This window comes from Salvelinus namaycush, chromosome 27 (assembly GCF_016432855.1).
Source record: "Salvelinus namaycush isolate Seneca chromosome 27, SaNama_1.0, whole genome shotgun sequence".
Lineage (NCBI taxonomy): Eukaryota > Metazoa > Chordata > Actinopteri > Salmoniformes > Salmonidae > Salvelinus > Salvelinus namaycush.
This window is the reverse complement of record NC_052333.1, coordinates 15,452,259-15,471,258: the sequence shown is the minus strand read 5'-3', so window position 1 is coordinate 15,471,258 and position 19,000 is coordinate 15,452,259. Positions and strand designations below refer to the sequence as shown.

The 19,000-nt window shown below is 47.2% G+C and overlaps 2 protein-coding genes across 2 annotated transcripts in view; both read left to right on the top strand.

Moving 5' to 3' along the window:
• The first annotated feature begins 3,684 nt into the window (after positions 1-3,684).
• On the top strand, positions 3,685-6,229 carry LOC120022595 (receptor-transporting protein 3-like). The gene is made up of 3 exons (XM_038966565.1): positions 3,685-3,896; positions 4,588-4,753; positions 5,851-6,229. The coding sequence occupies exons 1-3, from the start codon at positions 3,887-3,889 to the stop codon at positions 6,137-6,139; spliced, it is 465 nt and encodes a 154-aa protein (XP_038822493.1). The 5' UTR covers positions 3,685-3,886; the 3' UTR covers positions 6,140-6,229.
• A 1,739-nt stretch (positions 6,230-7,968) lies between these two features.
• The window catches only part of ankib1a (ankyrin repeat and IBR domain containing 1a), a 33,113-nt gene continuing 22,081 nt past the window's right edge, over positions 7,969-19,000 (top strand). Inside the window, exons 1-4 of the mRNA XM_038966094.1 lie at positions 7,969-8,018; positions 13,937-14,148; positions 16,348-16,519; positions 16,614-16,745. Coding sequence (XP_038822022.1) covers positions 13,961-14,148; positions 16,348-16,519; positions 16,614-16,745 — 492 coding nt within the window. The 5' untranslated portion in view covers positions 7,969-8,018; positions 13,937-13,960. The remainder of the gene's footprint in view (positions 8,019-13,936; positions 14,149-16,347; positions 16,520-16,613; positions 16,746-19,000) is intronic.

Genomic DNA, 19,000 nt, shown 5'->3' with positions numbered 1-19,000 from the left:
AAGCCTATCAGTAGGGCCTATAATAGAACATCACGCATTCATGTGTTTGATCTTGTAACACGGCTGTAGGAACTTCTAACGCGGCTGCATGGGATTTGTCTGATGTAAAGTCAGGTGGTTTCGTTGCATCCAATGGCAGTATAGGCGATAAGGTTACACCAGAGTCGCTTGTAGATTTGACAGCTATAATGCAGTTCCACCTCTGGAAACCTCCAAAACAACCGCTATGCGGGTGTCGACCAACGCTAGTCTGATTGAATCAAGCCCTAGAACATGTTTGCATGGATGTTGTCATATGTTTGGATCCTGTTGTGTTATTCACTCAGAATCAGTCAGTTGCCATACCCACTCATTACCTTGGGCTCATAGGGGCTGTGTGTGTGTGTGTGTGTGTGTGTGTGTGTGTGTGTGTGTGTGTGTGTGTGTGTGTGTGTGTGTGTGTGTGTGTGTGTGTGTGTGTGTGTGTGTGTGTGTGTGTGTGTGTGTGTGTGTGTGTGTGTGTGTGTGTGTGGTTTCACATTTGTCATTAATAAACGTTTCTAGATTTCAACCAATTCTTTGAAAGACTTTCGATTGTGGGTCAATCATTCTTCACTTTTTAGTTACTAAAATATGTGGCTCTGATTGTCATATGTCCCACTGGACACACACTGGTTGAATAACTGTTGTTTCCACGTCATTTCAATAAAATTGTCAAGGGGTGCGTAACTGGTGGCATGGAAGTCAAACGCAGTAGAGCAGAACTTGGTAAATGGTTGGAGCTGTTTAATGCACATAACTCCCGGCTTACAAAAATAACAAAAAACACATGGGCACAAAACCCGTCTCGAACCAGTCACAAAATGCACACGTACTTACAATGAACAATGCCCAATAAGGACATGGGGGAAACAGAGGGAACATATACAACATGTAATTAGGGAATTGAAACCAGGTGAGTGTGACAATCAGACAAAACAAATGGAACATGAAAAATGGATCGGCGATGGCTAGAAGACCGGTGGCTGGCGATGGCTAGAAGACCGCCGAACACCGCCCGAACAAGGAGAGGAACCGACTTCGGGAGAAGTCGTGACAAAAATGACTTGGAACCAACGTGGAATAGACGTTGAATTAATGTCTGTGCCCAGTGGGATGTGATGTATTTATAATTGTATCAGGTAATATGCAGTCCACAAGAAACTGCAACAGTTAACTGATCATTTAAGATACTAATTGCATAAACAAGGTAACGGGAGTATAGTACAGTAATAAACCAACCAATGAAAAACTAAATTTTCATTGTTTTTCAGCTTACCATAATTAATAATGAACACTTATATTATGTAGAAGAACCCTCAATTGTTCCCCTCCTTTACATGCTATTGTTCCACAGCTTTGGTGCAGAGCAACGTACAGTAGTGAGTGCATACATTTTTTTATTTTTTCATACTGGTTCCCCGTGGGTATTGAACCCACAACCCTGCCATTGCAAGTGCTCTACCTACTGCGTCACATGGATAAACATGTATGACAAATGCCATTTTGACTCACTGAATCCTTTTGCTTATTACTGCAGTGGTTTTCAACATGGGGTTGGTGTTCCCACATACCATATCAGTGTTCCCCTGTGGGTACTTGGCCCAGGCCTATCCACCTGCGATACTTGGTAAGACTCATAGGAACATAGGCCAACTGGTAAACTGGACATGAGGAGGTACTTCAGGAAGTATACTCTGAGGCAGAGCAAAATTTTATTAGGGGTACAGAAAAACTAAAAAGGTTAAGAACCACTATTTACAGAACAAAATCTTAACTGTCATTCCTATCTTACCTCAGAAATCAAAGAAAAGGGCAACTACTACTGCGCCTGCTATTACTATCTGCCTGCTTCTTGTTTTGGTCCTTGTTTTCCTGAATAAAATTAACGTAAATACTATGTTGTATAGTAGTCCAATCTACAATGAACTAAAATAGTAATGCATCATGTAAAGTGTTTTCAGGAGCTGAAATAAAACATCTCAGAAATTGACCAAACGCACAAAAAGCTTATTTCTCTCAAATTTGGTGCACAAATGTATTTACATCTTTGTTAGTGAGCATTTCTTCTTTGCCAAGATAATCCATCCACCTAACAGTTGTGGCACATCAAGAAGCTGATTAAACATTGTGCTGGGGACAATAAAAACATTGTGCTGGGGACAATAAAAGGCCACCGTAAAATGTGCAGTTTTGTCACAAAACACTATACCACAGATGCAATTGGTATGCTGACTGCAGGGATTTCCACCAGAGCTGTTGCCAGAGAATTTCATGTTAATTTCTCTACCATAAGCCTCCTCCAAAGCCGTTTTAGACAATTTGGCAGTACGTCCAATCGACCTCACAACTGCTACATGTGTGCCCCATGGTGGCGGTGGGGTTATGATATGGGCAGGCATAAGCTACGAACAACGAACACAATTGTATTTTATCAATGGCAATTGGAATGCACAGAGATACTTTGACGAGAGCCTTAGGCCCACTGTTGTGCCATTCATCCGCCACCATCACCTCATGTTTCAGCATGATAATGCACGGCCCCATGTCGCAAGGATCTGGACACAATTCTTGGAAGCTGAAAATATCCCAGTTCTTCCATGGCCTGCATACTCACCAGACATGTCACCCATTGAGCATGTTTGGGATGCTCTGGATCGACGTGTACGACAGCTTGCTCCAGTTCCCGCCAAGTCTGGTGATCAGACCAGATACTGACTGGTTTTCTGAATCCACACCCCCTTTTTTTAAGGTATCTATGACCAACAAATGCATATCTGTATTCCCAGTCATGTGAAATCCATAGATTAGGCCATAATGAATTTAATTGACTGATTTCCTTATATGAACTGTAACTCAGTAAAGTCTTTGAAATTGTTGCATGTTGCATTTATTTGTTAGTTCAGTGTATATAAAAACACACCATGGTTCACAGAACAGTTACAGTTGTTTCTTGACCATTGTAACTGAAACATTATAGTAACTTTATTGTTACCCAGAAATTATTTGAGTAACACACTAAACCAACAGTTACGTCTACTTAGAGATTACTTTATCATCTAGGAGCCTTGTTTTATTATAATAATTTTCTGTTGGGCCTACAATTATCTGTATCCAGCAAATGTTCAATTGATAAAAAATGGCAGTGGTCAGGATCATGCTTGTCTTTATGGCCTAACTGTCAGTGAACATGACAGAATGGGACAGAGCCTTTGCATGTATTTGTATTTATTATGGATCACCATCTTCCTGGGGTCCAGCAAAATTAAGGCAGTTTATACCATTTTAAAAACAGTACTAAATCCATGTGTATATGTGTGTATAGTGCGTATGTTATCGTGTGTGTATGCATGTGTCTGCGCCTATGTTTGTGTTGCTTCACAGTCCCTGCTGATCCATAAGGTGTTTTTAAAATCTGTTTTTTAAAATCTAAATTTACTGCTTGCATCAGTTACTTGATGTGGAATAGTGTTCCATACAGTCATGGCTCTATTTATGTAACAGTTCAGTTTCTGGGGTTTGTAAAAAATATTGTCTCTAGAGTGCTGGTCTTCAGTTGCGCTCAGTGACAATGTGAGACAGGGTACAGTGGGCAGCATGCCAAGAACTTGGCCAGCAAAACGTGAAAGTAGACGGCGAGTTTCGGTTTCCAAATCGCAACGTCAGGGCAATAGTACCCTGGACCGCATACACATCCTCAGCGAAAGTAGACGTTACATTTCAGTTTCCAAATCCCAACGTCAAGGCCATAGCACCCGGGACCATATAAATATTCCCAGCTCATACCGAGCAATATAACAACACCAACAGCATTTTGTTCATTTGTTCTTCAACATTCTTTAGCATTTGTTCTCCAAAATTGAGGACCATGAATACAGGTACTGTAGGCAATGAATACTTTTAAGTTATTTTGTTTATTTTATCCGGTATAGTTTTCGTTATAGTTTTTGTTTGTTTATTTACATAATGGCAGTAGGCCTAGGCAAATGTATGTGCATTCATCTGGAAAGTTCTTTAATAGGCCCCATCTGCACTTTCTGACCAGTCCTGATCTGTGTGTGTGTGTGTAACGGATGTGAAATGGCTAGCTAGTTAGCGGGTACGCGCAATAGCGTTTCAATCAGTTAAGTCACTTGCTCTGAAACCTAGAAGTAGTGTTTCCCCTTGCTCTGCAAGGGCCGCGGCTTTTGTGGAGCGATGGGTAACGACGCTTCGTGGGTGACTGTTGTTGATGTGTGCAGAAGGTCCCTGGTTCGCGCCCGTGTCGGGGCGAGGGGACGTTATACTGTTACATTGATGCTGTTGACCCGGATCACTGGTTGCTGCGGAGAAGGAGGAGGTTAAAGGGGGGTGAGTGTAACGGATGTGAAATGACTAGCTAGTTAGCGGGTACGCGCAATAGCGTTTCAATCAGTTACGTCACTTGCTCTGAAACCTAGAAGTAGGCCTTTGTGGAGCGATGGGTAACGATGCTTCGTGGGCGACCGTTGTTGATGTGTGCAGAGGGTCCCTGGCGAGGCGACGTACTAAAGTTATACTGTTACGTGTGTTTGTGTGTGTGTTGTGCAGACTGGATGCCCACCCTATGGTCAGAGTGTTTTGAGGAGATGTTGGATGATGAGCTGGGCAGCAGTGACCAGTGGGCCTTCCACTTCAACTACGGCCTGACAGAAACACTCGCCAAGGAGGAGAGGAGGAGAAGATGGCGGGTGTACAGCCACTGTGCCTACGGACAGTACGTTTTTCCCTTACTATAATTGTATTTATGCTTTTTATGTATAGGCCTGTGATTTGCCCATAGAGAATGATAGAGGCCTCTAGTGGCCAAAAGGCCCTATTAGCATGGGCAGCGCCATTGAGGGCTTCCCTAATTTTAATCTAGTCAACTGGGTGGGACTTCCAACTTCATTGGCTGATCCCTTCTGGTGACCCTGTTGTAGAGCCCTGCACGTGCATGAATTTTAAGCCCAATCCCTACCCGTGCCTGTGACATTCAGGCCCTGCCCTACCCAGTTCCGATTGCTTTTGCCAAATTTAAAGCCCGGCCCTGCCCGAAACACAGAGATAACTTCCTCCATTAGTCATTCCATTAGCTGCTCCTCTATGTCTGTCACTCGCTCCCTCCGCGCAGGCAGCTAGCTCTGCATGCACTCTGCTCATGGCGGCTCTGGTGCGTTTGTAAATTCACACTGGCTATCTACTCCGATTTCAGAGCACTCTGGTCTGAATGTACCAGAGCGCAGAATAATTGATGAATTTAGGAAGCGCAACACCTGAATATGACCGGTGTCATTAAACATCAGCAAAAAAACATAATTAAATTGTTGCCAGCAGCACAGTTACAGTCACTAATGCTCTAGATAACATGAAAGCTTAACCAGCTCTGCTAGGGCGAGTGTGGCCAGTGTGAGTGTTCTCTCATTTGTGTCTGGAAGTAGCTAGCAAGGTAGCCACATTTTGCTAGTTAGCTTGGGGGTTTGACTGCGGTTGTGAGGTCAGAACGCTCGGTTGAACCCTACTCCTCGTCCAGAGCATCCAGTGTGTGCTCTGAACGCTGAGAGCGAAAAGTTCAGAATTGACTAACAGACAATCCGACAACTCTAGCACAGGTACAAAGATGAGCCCTCTATCAATCTCTATGGATTTCCCCGACTTGGCTCCACAAAGAGCTCAGCAGCTCACAGATTTAGAAGATTGGCACTGCAGCACCACAATGTGAAAACAAACCACTTGTCTTCAACTCCTTCTGTTAACTTGGACATGATGGAGATATGCTCTCATTGTAATGCTCCCTCCTTCTCTTGTCTCTCCCCCTCTAACTGTCTCCCTCAGGTTCCAGTGTGGTGAGTGTTCTAAGACATGGCCGTCGGCACGGGTGGTGGTAGTGTTCCGTTATCGGCTGTGGGATGAGACAGGCCGGGGAACCGTCCTGATGCGGCCTTTCGGCCAGGCATGCAGACGCTGCCGTGAAGTGTTTGAACTTCCAGGCTTTTCAAAGAATGAGGTGGAAGAGGCACTGCTCCGGCTGTTTGGAAAGATTAGGAAGAACTGCTACGGAGAGGAGGGGGTGGAGGAGGAGGAGGAGGAAGAGGAAGGGTCAGAAGGATCAGAGAAAGTGTAGAAGAGGCCCCATGAGAAAGCCCTGTGTGAAGCCTGCAGACTGGGCATCTGCCGTCAAGAAGAGTAGAGGAGAGAGAGATGGGGGGGGGGGGGGGGGGGGGGGGGCACATAGTCTAATGTTGTCTAGAATTCGTTGTAAAAATATTAAAAACAGCACTATCTATAATGTTGTGCTATGGACTTTAGAGTTGTGTAATAAACATGTATTATGTGTAATAAACAAAATCAGAAGACTTTCATGTGCTTTGAGTGTTTTTTACTTCTACAGTTTGCAAATTTGAATGATTTGGACAAATTTTAGGCATTTTTTAAAACAACTTTTCTAACCATCTCTGATAAAGGAAGACAAGGAGACAGAGACATTTATTGAACAATCAGGTGTAAATGGCCAGTGACAGCTTGTGCTGCTCATGCGTATGATGCCTTTTCCTGCCAGCAACAACAGAAACAGCAGCATCTCGCATCATCACTGAGAAGAACTGAGATTGGAGAGAGAAAGAAAGAAGGAGATGATGGTGGGGAGTCGAGAAGGAAAATTATGAAATAACGGTATTATGAATGTTTGTATGTCCAACTGATGACCAAGTGAATCGATGTTGTAAGTAGCTTGATAGCTAAGTAGCTAATGATGGGTGTTAGCTATCAGCTAGATGCTGCCACTGCTGTCATTAGCTAGCTAGCTGTTAGCCAGTTGTAGCTAAGTAGCTATAATTATAATGATTTGACAAGGCTGAATTGAGGCCCACCAAGACAGACACTAGCTGTTAAAATTAACCACAGCCCTAGCATCAGTTTGAACCAGCATAACTTGGCATCGCGTTTAACTACACTACAGACATTCACGTCAGCCAGATGTAGCTAGCTAGCAGAACGGTGGCAGCTAGCCATGTAGCTATGACTAGCTATTATTGTTAGCTAGTCATGAATGGCTAGGTCGTAGCTAGCGAACAAGTGAGCAAGTCTGTCCATACTGACCTGGTGAAAGAGCCAGACAGCACCAAATAAAGCAACCAGCCAAAGTTAATGGTATAGCCTTAGGCTACATGACAGGTGGCCGCATGGACAGATGACGATATAGCTAGCTACAGTACGTTAGAGAAGTCAGGGTGACAGACTCTGTGCACTAGCCAGCTAACTTCTCTTTGTCTTGAGTCTGACACTTTTACACTGTGTATTGTTCTTGGTACTTCTCCCTGGTGTGAAAATGTAAGTAGCTGGCTGGCAACTTATTGTGTTTAGCCAACTTCATTATAATACGCTTATAAACACTTTGTGTGTGATACATTTTGTATTATGAAGCTATGTGTTATAAACACAAGCAGTTTGTTATAAACACAACATGCCACCAAAAGCCAGTGGTTGTTCATTTTTTGTCAATGGAAAACTGTGATTATTGGTTTGAGGATGCTGCAATGATGTGAGGGGAGAGAGGGAGGTGAAGTGTGCTGGAAGCAACTGAAGCTGTGTGGAGTTGAGAGTAGAACAGACAGCGTGACCTATAAACTATCAGTAGCCCCCCACCTACACACACATACACACCCTCCCTGTCTACAGCAGACTTACTGGAGCAGAAAATGGTGGAACACAGAGACTGTTTATAAATGATGGGGTCTGTGGATCCAGATACTGTAGCTTATATAGTTGACGTGGCAATTAATATTAGCCCTATTCAGTTAATCAGTACCTTAGTCATGTTGGATGTTTCATAGATTGATAGATTAGTTGATTGATTAATTGACCCCCCCACCCTCTCTCTCTCTTTCTCTCTCTCCCCCTCTCTCTGCAGGGTGAGGGTATGGGCCATGTCTGAGCTGTGAGTGGAGGAGGAGAGGAAGAGGAGGAGTAGGAGAGGAAGAGGAGGTGAGGACTGAATAGCGGAGGTAAGTGCTTATTATTATCAAAGATTCAAATTAATGATGAATTATTACATGCATGTATTGTATTATTACATATACAGTACTAGTCAAAAGTTTGGACACACCTACTCATTCCAGGGTTTTTCTTTATTTTTACAATTTTCTTGTAGAATAATAGTGACAACATCAAAAATATGAAATAACACATATGGAATCATGTAGTAACCAAAAAGGTGTTAAACAAATCTAAATATATTTTATATTTGAGATTCTTCAAAGTAGCCACCCTTTGCCTTGATGACAGCTTTGCACACTCTTGGCATTCTCTCAACCAGCTTCATGAGGTAGTCACCTGGAATGCATTTCAATTAACAGGTGTGCCTTGTTAAAAGTTAATTTGTGGAATTGTTTTCCTTAATGCGTTTGAGCCAATCAGTTGTGTTGTGACAAGGTAGGGGTGGTATATAGAAGCCAGCCCTATTTGGTAAAATAGCAAGTCCATATTATGGCAAGAACAGCTCAAATAAGCAAAGAGAAGCGACAGTCCATCATTACTTTAAGACATGAAGGTCAGTCAATCTGTAACATTTCAATAACTTTGAAAGTTTCTTCAAGTGCAGTTGCAAAAACCATCAAGTGCTATGATGAAACTGGCTCTCATTAGTACCACCACAGGAAAGGAAGACCCAGAGTTACCTCTGCTGCAGAGGATAAGTTCAGTTACCAGCCTCAGAAATTGCAGCCCAAATAAATGCTTCAGAGTTCAAGTAACAGACACATTTCAACAGCAACTGTTCAGAGGAGACTGCATGAGTCAGGTCTTCATGGTCGAATTGCTGCAAAGACACCACTACTAAAGGACACCAATAAGAAGAAGAGACTTGCTTGGGCCAAGAAACACGAGCAATGGACATTAGACCAGTGGAAATCTGTCCTTTGGTCTGATGAGTCCAAATTTGAGATTTTTGGTTCCAACCGCCATGTCTTTGTAAGACGCATAGTAGGTGAACGGATGATCTTTGCATGTGTGGTTCCCACCGTGAAGCATGGAGGAGGAGGTATGATGGTGTGGGGTTGTTTGCTAGTGATACTGTCTGTTATTTATTTAGAATTCAAGGCACACTTAATCAGCATGGCTACCACAGCATTCTGCAGCAATACGCCATTCCATCTGGTTTGCGCTTAGTGGGACTATAATTTGTTTTTTAACAGGACAATGACCCAACACACCTCTAGGCTGTGTAAGGGTTATTTGACCAAGAAGGAGAGTGAAGGAGTGCTGCCTCAGATGACCTGGCCTCCACAATCACCCGACCTCAACCCAAATGAGATGGTTTGGGATGAGTTCGATTGCAGAGTGAAGGAAAAGCAGATAACAAGTGCTCAGCATATGTGGGAACTCCTTCAAGACTGTTGGAATAGCATTCCAGGTGAAGCTGGTTGAGAGAATGCCAAGAATGTGCAAAGCTGTCATCAAGGCTACTTTGAAGAATCTAAAATATATTTAGATTTGTTTAACACTTTTTTGGTTACTACATCATTTCATATGTGTTATTTTATAGTTTTGATGTCTTCACTATTATTCCACAATGTAGAAATGAGTAGGTGTGTCCAAACCTTTGACTGGTACTGCATTTATGTGATATTTCATTTTTTTTTTTAAATATATTGTAACGATGTTCCTCCTCCTCTTCATACGAAGAGGAGGAGTAGTGATTTGACCAACGTGCAGCGGGTTGTGAATACATAATGAACTTTATTTAACAAGACGAAACTAAACACACGAAGAACACTTGATAATTTACAAAACAACAAAACGAAGTAGACAGACCTGAACGAGAGAACTTACATAAAACATGAAGAACGCACGAACAGGAACAGACTATTACAAACGAACGCTACAGTCCCGTGTGGTGCGCAGACACAGACACGGACGACAATCACCCACAAACAAACAGTGAGAACAACCTACCTTAATATGACTCTCAATCAGAGGAAACGTCAAACACCTGCCTCTAATTGAGAGCCATACCAGGCAACCCAAAACCAACATAGAAACAGAAAACATAGACTACCCACCCAAACTCACGCCCTGACCAATAAACACATACCAAAACACAGAAAACAGGTCAGGAACGTGACAGAACCCCCCCTCAAGGTGCGAACTCCGGGCGCACCCCTAAAACTCAAGGGGAGGGTCTGGGTGGGCATCTGTCCGCGGTGGCGGCTCCGGCGGTGGACGAGGACACCACTCCACCACTGTCTTTGTCCCCCTCCTTAGCGTCCTTTGAGTGGCGACCCTCGCCCCCGACCATGGTCCAGGAACCTTCACTAAGGCCCCTCCTACATAGAGGAGACAGCTCAGGACAGAGAGGTAGCTCAGGACAGAGAGGTAGCTCAGGACAGAGAGGTAGCTCCGGACAGAGAGGTAGCTCCGGACAGAGCGGTAGCTTAGGACAGAGGGACAACTCTGTACTAATGGCAGCTCCGGACTGAGTGGCAGCTCCGGACTGGGTGGCAGCTCCGGACTGGGTGGCAGCTCCGGACTGAGTGGCAGCTCATGACTGAGTGGCAGCTCATGACTGAGTGGCAGCTCATGACTGTAGGGCAGCTCATGACTGTAGGGCAGCTCATGACTGGAGGGCAGCTCATGACTGGAGGGCAGCTCATGACTGGAGGGCAGCTCATGACTGAAGGGCAGCTCATGACTGAAGGGCAGCTCATGACTGTAGGGCAGCTCATGACTGTAGGGCAGCTCATGACTGGAGGGCAGCTCATGACTGTAGGGCAGCTCATGACTGTAGGGCAGCTCATGACTGTAGGGCAGCTCTGGCAGCTCCTGACTGGCTGGCGGCTCTGGCAGCTCCTGACTGGCTGGCGGCTCTGGCAGCTCCTGACTGGCTGGCGGCTCTGGCAGCTCCTGACTGGCTGGCGGCTCTGGCAGCTCCTGACTGGCTGGCGGCTCTGGCAGCTCCTGACTGGCTGGCGGCTCTGGCAGCTCCTGACTGGCTGGCGGCTCTGGCAGCTCCTGACTGACGGACGGCTCTAGCGGCTCCTGACTGACGGACGGCTCTAGCGGCTCCTGACTGACGGACGGCTCTAATGGCTCGGGACAGACGGGCGGCTCTAATGGCTCGTGGCAGACGGATGGCTCAGAAGGCGCTGGGCAGACGGATGGCTCAGAAGGCGCTGGGCAGACGGATGGCTCAGAAGGCGCTGGGCAGACGGATGGCTCAGAAGGCGCTGGGCAGACGGATGGCTCAGAAGGCGCTGGGCAGACGGATGGCTCAGAAGGCGCTGGGCAGACAGATGGCTCAGACGGCGCTGGGCAGACAGATGGCTCAGACGGCGCTGGGCAGACAGATGGCTCAGACGGCGCTGGGCAGACAGATGGCTCAGACGGTGCTGGGCAGACGAGCAGTGCAGGCGGCGTTGGGCAGACAGCCTTCTCTGACCCGCTGAGGCGCACAGTAGGCCTGGTGCGTGGTGCCGGAACTGGTGGTACCGGACTGGAGACACGCACCTCAAGGCTAGTGCGGGGAGCAGGAACAGGGCACACTGGACTCTCGATGCGCACTATAGGCCTGGTGCGTGGTACCGGCACTGGTGGTACCGGGCTGAGGTCACGCACCTCATGGCGAGTGCGGGGAGAAGGAACAGTGCGTACAGGGCTCTGAGGACGCACATGAGGCTTGGTGCGTGGTGCAGGCACTGGTGGTACTGAGCTGGGGCGGGAAGGTGGCGCTGGATATACCGGACCATGTAGGCGTACTGGCTCCCTTGAGCACTGAACCTGCCCAACCTTACCTGGTTGTATGCTCCCCGTCGCCTGACCAGTGCGGGGAGGTGGAATAACCCGCACCGGGCTATGTAGGCGAACCGGGGACACCATGCGTAAGGCTGGTGCCATGTAAGCCGGCCCAAGGAGACGTACTGGTGACCAGATATGTAGGGCCGGCTTCATGACATTTGGCTCAATGCCCAATCTAGCCCTACCAGTGCGGGGAGGTGGAATAACCCGCACCGGGCTATGAACACGTACAGGAGACACCGTGCGCTCTACTGCGTAACACGGTGTCTGCCCGTACTCCCGCTCTCCACGGTTAGCCTGGGAAGTGGGCGCAGGTCTCCTACCTGCCCTCGGCCCACTACCTCTTAGCCGGCCCACTACCTCTTAGCCCCCCCCCAAGAAATTTTTGGGTAGTACTCACGGGCTTTTCGGGCTTCCGTGCTAGACACGTCCCCTCATAACGCCGGTTCCTCTCTCCGGTTTTCTCCGCTCTCCGAGCTGCCTCCAGCTGTTCCCATGGGAGGCGATCCTTCCCAGCCAGGATCTCCTCCCATGTGTAGCAACCCTTACCGTCCAAAACATCCTCCCATGTCCATTCCTCCTTCTTGCGCTGTCGTTGCTGTCCGTTAACCCGCTGCTTGATCTGGGTTTGGTGGGTGATTCTGTAACGGTGTTCCTCCTCCTCTTCATACGAAGAGGAGGAGTAGTGATTGGACCAACGTGCAGCGGGTTGTGAATACATAATGAACTTTATTTAACAAGACGAAACTAAACACACGAAGAACACTTGATAATTTACAAAACAACAAAACGAAGTAGACAGACCTGAACGAGAGAACTTACATAAAACATGAAGAACGCACGAACAGGAACAGACTATTACAAACGAACGCTACAGTCCCGTGTGGTGCGCAGACACAGACACGGACGACAATCACCCACAAACAAACAGTGAGAACAACCTACCTTAATATGACTCTCAATCAGAGGAAACGTCAAACACCTGCCTCTAATTGAGAGCCATACCAGGCAACCCAAAACCAACATAGAAACAGAAAACATAGACTACCCACCCAAACTCACGCCCTGACCAATAAACACATACCAAAACACAGAAAACAGGTCAGGAACGTGACATATATAGATGTGCAAAAATGTCTAAAAACCTGTTTTTGCTTTGTCATTATGTGGTATTGTGATGTCATTATGGGGTATTGTGATGTCATTATGTGGTATTGTGTGTAGATTGATTAGGGAACATTTTTATCTTATCAATTTTAGAATAAGGCTGTAATGTAACAAAATGTGGAGAAAGTCAAGGGGTCTGAATATTTTCAAAATGCACTGTATCCTGAGTGTACAAAACATATAGAGCGTGTGAGCATGTGGCCTGAGCAGACATTTAACAGAAAACACACAAAAAACGTAAAGCAGAGTACTTCTTTTACTTTGAGGTGCTATGGTTTTTAGGGCTTTTAAGCTGCAACTAATGTACCAAAAGTCTGTGAATTATGTAATTGTACATGTATTGGAGACAGACTGTCTCTTAAGTATTGTGGTCAGTTTGTATTACCTTATTTAATTAAATTAAATTAAAATATAGTGGCTGGTGGTGGTCTACTTGGGCAGAGTGGGTCCACGAGAGACTGAAGTGAGATGAGTGGAATCCCCACACACACCTCAGAGAAGTGTCTGATGCCCTCCCAGTCACCCATTCCCAATCCCATCTCTACTCTTACCAATAACCACCGTTGAATCTTAGCTATAATAACAAACAAGGAATAATAATGACTACAAAATTGTAGGAAATCGAAAGGCACCATGACAGGGACAACTTATAATATGGTTATTATGTGCTAAAGGAACAAGGATTTCCTTGTTCTAAAGTAGAGTTTCACCAGGTCCTCTTAACTCAGGCATATCAATTGTGGCGCACACCTTTTTGGTTACTACATAATTCCATATGTGTTATTTCATAGTTTTGATGTCTTCACAATTATTCTACAATGTAGAAAATAGTACAAATAAAGAAAGACCCTTGAATGAGTTGGTGTGTCCAAACTTTTGACCGGTACTGTATGTTATTAACACACACATATATATATATAAATTCTGAATGATGAAGATGATTAATTGTGCTGAATGATTCCAGTGCGACGCCCCCTGTAGGGCAGTGATGGGGAACACAGCCACTAAGTTCCGGAAGGCTCTAGTCAGCGGGGACGAGGCGTTGGCATGGCAACTGTACGAGGGCAACAGCCAGTTCAGAGAGGGGCTGGACCCCAACGCGTCTTACGGAGAGACCTACCAACACAACACACCCCTCCACTACACCTGCAGGCACGCCATGACACGCCTGCTCAGGTAACACCCCTTAGATATGTTCCAGGGATACAGGGAGCGATGGAGTGAGAAAGGGAGAGAGAAGAAGAGAGAGTTCCAGTGTGTTAGCAGTCTGACCCCTGGGAGGAGATGACAGGTTGTCAATGAGCCTATTTTTTTAAAAATCTTCCTTTCACTCATCCTCCCCTCCTTCTTTTCTCTCTCTGGGTGATTACAGGGGTCAGAGGAAGCGGGTTGAAAAGGCCAGCTAATTGTGTGTGTGTGTGTGTGTGTTAAAGGCCAGTTAGCTAACTGCAGGTCTATTTCGGTACCTTCCTGCCTACCAAATTACTTTTCCATTCAGCCATCTGTTTGAGTGCACTTGACCGAAGTGTGCGCTTATCTGATGTGTACTTAGCAGAATGTATTTCAGTCTGTCTTTCTGCCTGTGTGTCAGATTATGCGATTATTGCTACAGTGGTTATTGCTGTGTGATAAATGCTGTTTCTCACAGATTCAGCAGAGGAGAGGGAGAGTAGAGAGCCGTGAGGTGGAGGAAGAAGAGAGGGGGATGGGGAGGGAGAGTAGAGAGCCGTGAGGTGGAGGAAGAGGGGGATGGGGAGGGAGAGTAGAGAGCCGTGAGGTGGAGGAAGAGGAGAGGGGGATGGGGAGGGAGAGTAGAGAGCCGTGAGGTGGAGGAAGAGGAGAGGGGGATGGGGAGGGAGAGTAGAGAGCCGTGAGGTAGAGGAAGAGGAGAGGGGGGTGGGGAGGGAGAGTAGAGAGCCGTGAGGTGGAGGAAGAGGAGAGGGGGATGGGGAGGGACAGTAGAGAGCCGTGAGGTGGAGGAAGAGGAGAGGGGGGTGGAGAGGGAGAGTAGAGAGCCGTGAGGTGGAGGAAGAGGAGAGGGGGGTGGAGAGGGAGAGTAGAGAGCCGTGAGGTGGAGGAAGAGGAGAGGGGGATGGGGAGGGAGAGTAGAGAGCCGTGAGGTGGAGGAAGAGGAGAGGGGGATGGGGAGGGAGAGTAGAGAGCCGTGAGGTGGAGGAAGAGGAGAGGGGGGTGGGGAGGGAGAGGAGAGTAGAGAGCCGTGAGGTGGAGGAAGAAGAGAGGGGGATGGGGAGGGAGAGTAGAGAGCCGTGAGGTGGAGGAAGAGGGGGATGGGGAGGGAGAGTAGAGAGCCATGAGGTGGAGGAAGAGGAGAGGGGGATGGGGAGGGAGAGTAGAGAGCCGTGAGGTGGAGGAAGAGGAGAGGGGGATGGGGAGGGAGAGTAGAGAGCCGTGAGGTAGAGGAAGAGGAGAGGGGGAGGGGGAGGGAGAGTAGAGAGCCGTGAGGTGGAGGAAGAGGAGAGGGGGATGGGGAGGGACAGTAGAGAGCCGTGAGGTGGAGGAAGAGGAGAGGGGGGGGGGGAGGGAGAGTAGAGAGCCGTGAGGTGGAGGAAGAGGAGAGGGGGGTGGAGAGGGAGAGTAGAGAGCCGTGAGGTGGAGGAAGAGGAGAGGGGGATGGGGAGGGAGAGTAGAGAGCCGTGAGGTGGAGGAAGAGGAGAGGGGGATGGGGAGGGAGAGTAGAGAGCCGTGAGGTGGAGGAAGAGGAGAGGGGGGTGGGGAGGGAGAGGAGAGGAGAGAGCCCTGAGGTGGAGGAAGAGGAGAGGGGGATGGGGAGAGGAGAGGAGAGAGCCGTGAGGTGGAGGAAGAGGAGAGGGGGGTGGAGAGGGAGAGGAGAGAGCCGTGAGGTGGAGGAAGAGGAGAGGGGGGTGGGGAGGGAGAGGAGAGGAGAGAGCCCTGAGGTGGAGGAAGAGGAGAGGGGGGTGGGGAGGGAGAGGAGAGGAGAGAGCCCTGAGGTGGAGGAAGAGGAGAGGGGGATGGGGAGAGGAGAGGAGAGAGCCGTGAGGTGGAGGAAGAGGAGAGGGGGGTGGAGAGGGAGAGGAGAGAGCCGTGAGGTGGAGGAAGAGGAGAGAGGGATGGGGAGAGGAGAGGAGAGAGCCGTGAGGTGGAGGAAGAGGAGAGGGGGATGGGGAGGGAGAGGAGAGAGGGAGTAGATGATGAAGGGGAGGTAATCAGTAAATGGATCTGTAGACAGACAGAGATGTTGAATATAAACTACCTGAGAACTGCAGCCCCAGCATAATGTTGACTTGGAACTGGAATGTCTGTCATCTGTCCACTCTGCTTTTAAAATATGCTATGAAAGGACGGTTCCTCTTCTGTAAAGATGGTAAACCTCACTCTCTCACCCACCCCCTCCAGGTCGTTCCTTTTCAGTAAAGAAGGGAACCCTAACAAGCGTAACGTGCAGAATGAGACATGTCTGCATGCGCTGTGTCAGGGAGCGCACATCCTGCTGCTGCCAGAGGGGGCACTGTCTCCCAGACTGGCCAGACCACAGAGAGACGAACAACGCAGGGCAGACTGCCTACAGGTATAGATACACAGACACACACAAATAATACACACACAAAGAACACACACACAAATACATTAGAGTGCTAACAATATTGTGTGTGTGTGTCCAGATGATCCTGAGCTGGACCGGGGCTAGGCTGGACAGAGGACAGTATGAAAGGGTTAACATTAACGCTACAGACAACAGGAACAGCACCTGTCTACACTACGCTGCTGCTGCTGGCATGAAGAGCTGTGTAGAGGTAAGAGAGAGAGAGAGAAACTGTGTAGAGGTAAGAGAGAGAGAGAGAGAGAGACTGTGTAGGTAAGAGGGAGAGAGAGAGAAACTGTGTAGAGGTAAGAGAGAGAGAGAGACTGTGTAGAGGTAAGAGAGAGAGAGAGAGACTGTGTAGAGGTAAGAGAGAGAGAGAGACTGTAGAGGTAAGAGAGAGAGAGAGACTGTGTAGAGGTAAGAGAGAGAGAGACTGTAGAGGTAAGAGAGAGAGAGAGACTGTGTAGAGGTAAGAGAGAGAGACTGTAGAGGTAAGAGAGAGAGAGAGAGACTGTGTAGAGGTAAGAGAGAGAGACTGTAGAGGTAAGAGAGAGAGAGAGAGAGAGAGAGAAACTGTAGAGGTAAGAGAGAGAGAGAGAAACTGTGTAGAGGTAAGAGAGAGAGAGAGACTGTAGAGGTAAGAGAGAGAGAGAGAGAGAGAGAAACTGTAGAGGTAAAAGAGAGAGAGAGACTGTGTAGATAGAGGTAAGAGAGAGAGAGAGACTGTAGAGGTAAGAGAGAGAGAGAGAGAGAGAAACTGTAGAGGTAAGAGAGAGAGAGACTGTGTAGAGGTAAGAGAGAGAGAGACTGTAGAGGTAAGAGAGAGAGAGAAACTGTAGAGGTAAGAGAGAGAGAGAGACTGTGTAGAGGTAAGAGAGAGAGATACACTGTAGAGGTAAGAGAGAGAGAGACTGTAGAGGTAAGAGAGAGAGAGAAACTGTAGAGGTAAGAGAGAGAGAGAGAGACTGTAGAGGTAAGAGAGAGAGACTGTAGAGGTAAGAGAGAGAGAGAGACTGTAGAGGTAAGAGAGAGAGAGAGACTGTAGAGGTAAGAGAGAGAGAGAGACTGTAGAGGTAAGAGAGAGAGAGAGACTGTAGAGGTAAGAGAGAGAGAGAGAGAGAGAGAGAGAGAAACTGTAGAGGTAAGAGAGAGAGAGACTGTGTAGAGGTAAGAGAGAGAGAGAAACTGTAGAGGTAAGAGAGAGAGAGAGACTGTAGAGGTAAGAGAGAGAGAGAAACTGTAGAGGTAAGAGAGAGAGAGAGACTGTGTAGAGGTAAGAGAGAGAGAGAAACTGTAGAGGTAAGAGAGAGAGAGAGACTGTAGAGGTAAGAGAGAGAGAGAGAGAGAGAGAGAGAGAGAGAGAAACTGTAGAGGTAAGAGAGAGAGAGACTGTGTAGAGGTAAGAGAGAGAGAGACTGTAGAGGTAAGAGAGAGAGAGAAACTGTAGAGGTAAGAGAGAGAGAGAGACTGTGTAGAGGTAAGAGAGAGAGAGAAACTGTAGAGGTAAGAGAGAGAGAGAGAAACTGTAGAGGTAAGAGAGAGAGAGAGAGAGAGAGACTGTAGAGGTAAGAGAGAGAGAGAGAGACTGTAGATGTAAGAGAGAGAGAGAGAGAGAGAGAGAGAGAGAGAGAGAGAGAGAAACTGTAGAGGTAAGAGAGAGAGAGACTGTGTAGAGGTAAGAGACAGAGAGAAACTATAGAGGTAAGAGAGAGAGAGACTGTGTAGAGGTAAGAGAGAGAGAGACTGTAGAGGTAAGAGAGAGAGAGAAACTGTAGAGGTAAGAGAGAGAGAGAGACTGTGTAGAGGTAAGAGAGAGAGAGAAACTGTAGAGGTAAGAGAGAGAGAGAGACTGTAGAGGTAAGAGAGAGAGAGAAACTGTAGAGGTAAGAGAGAGAGAGAGAGAGAGAGAGAGAGAGAGAAACTGTAGAGGTAAGAGAGAGAGAGACTGTAGAGGTAAGAGAGAGAGAGAGAGAGAGAGACTGTGTAGAGGTAAGAGAGAGAGAGAGAAACTGTGTAGAGGTAAGAGAGAGAGAGAGAGAGAGAGACTGTGTAGAGGTAAGAGAGAGAGAGAGACTGTAGAGGTAAGAGAGAGAGAGAAACTGTGTAGAGGTAAGAGAGAGAGAGAGACTGTAGAGGTAAGAGAGAGAGAGAGAAACTGTGTAGAGGTAAGAGAGAGAGAGAGAGGCTGTAGAGGTAAGAGAGAGAGAGACTGTAGAGGTAAGAGAGAGAGAGAGAGAGACTGTGTAGAGGTATGAGAGAGAGAGACTATAGGTAAGAGAGAGATAGAGAGAGAGCGACTGTAGAGGTAAGAGAGAGAGAGACTGTAGAGGTAAGAGAGAGAGAGAGAGAGAGAGACTGTGTAGAGGTAAGAGAGAGAGAGAAACTGTGTAGAGGTAAGAGAGAGAGAGAGAGAGAAACTGTGTAGAGGTAAGAGAGAGAGAGAGAAACTGTGTAGAGGTAAGAGAG

Coding starts and splice junctions, on each gene's coding strand:
- LOC120022595 (XM_038966565.1), top strand. Junction 4,754..5,850: donor AGCCACTGTGCCTACGGACA/GTACGTTTTTCC, acceptor TGTCTCCCTCAG/GTTCCAGTGTGGTGAGTGTT.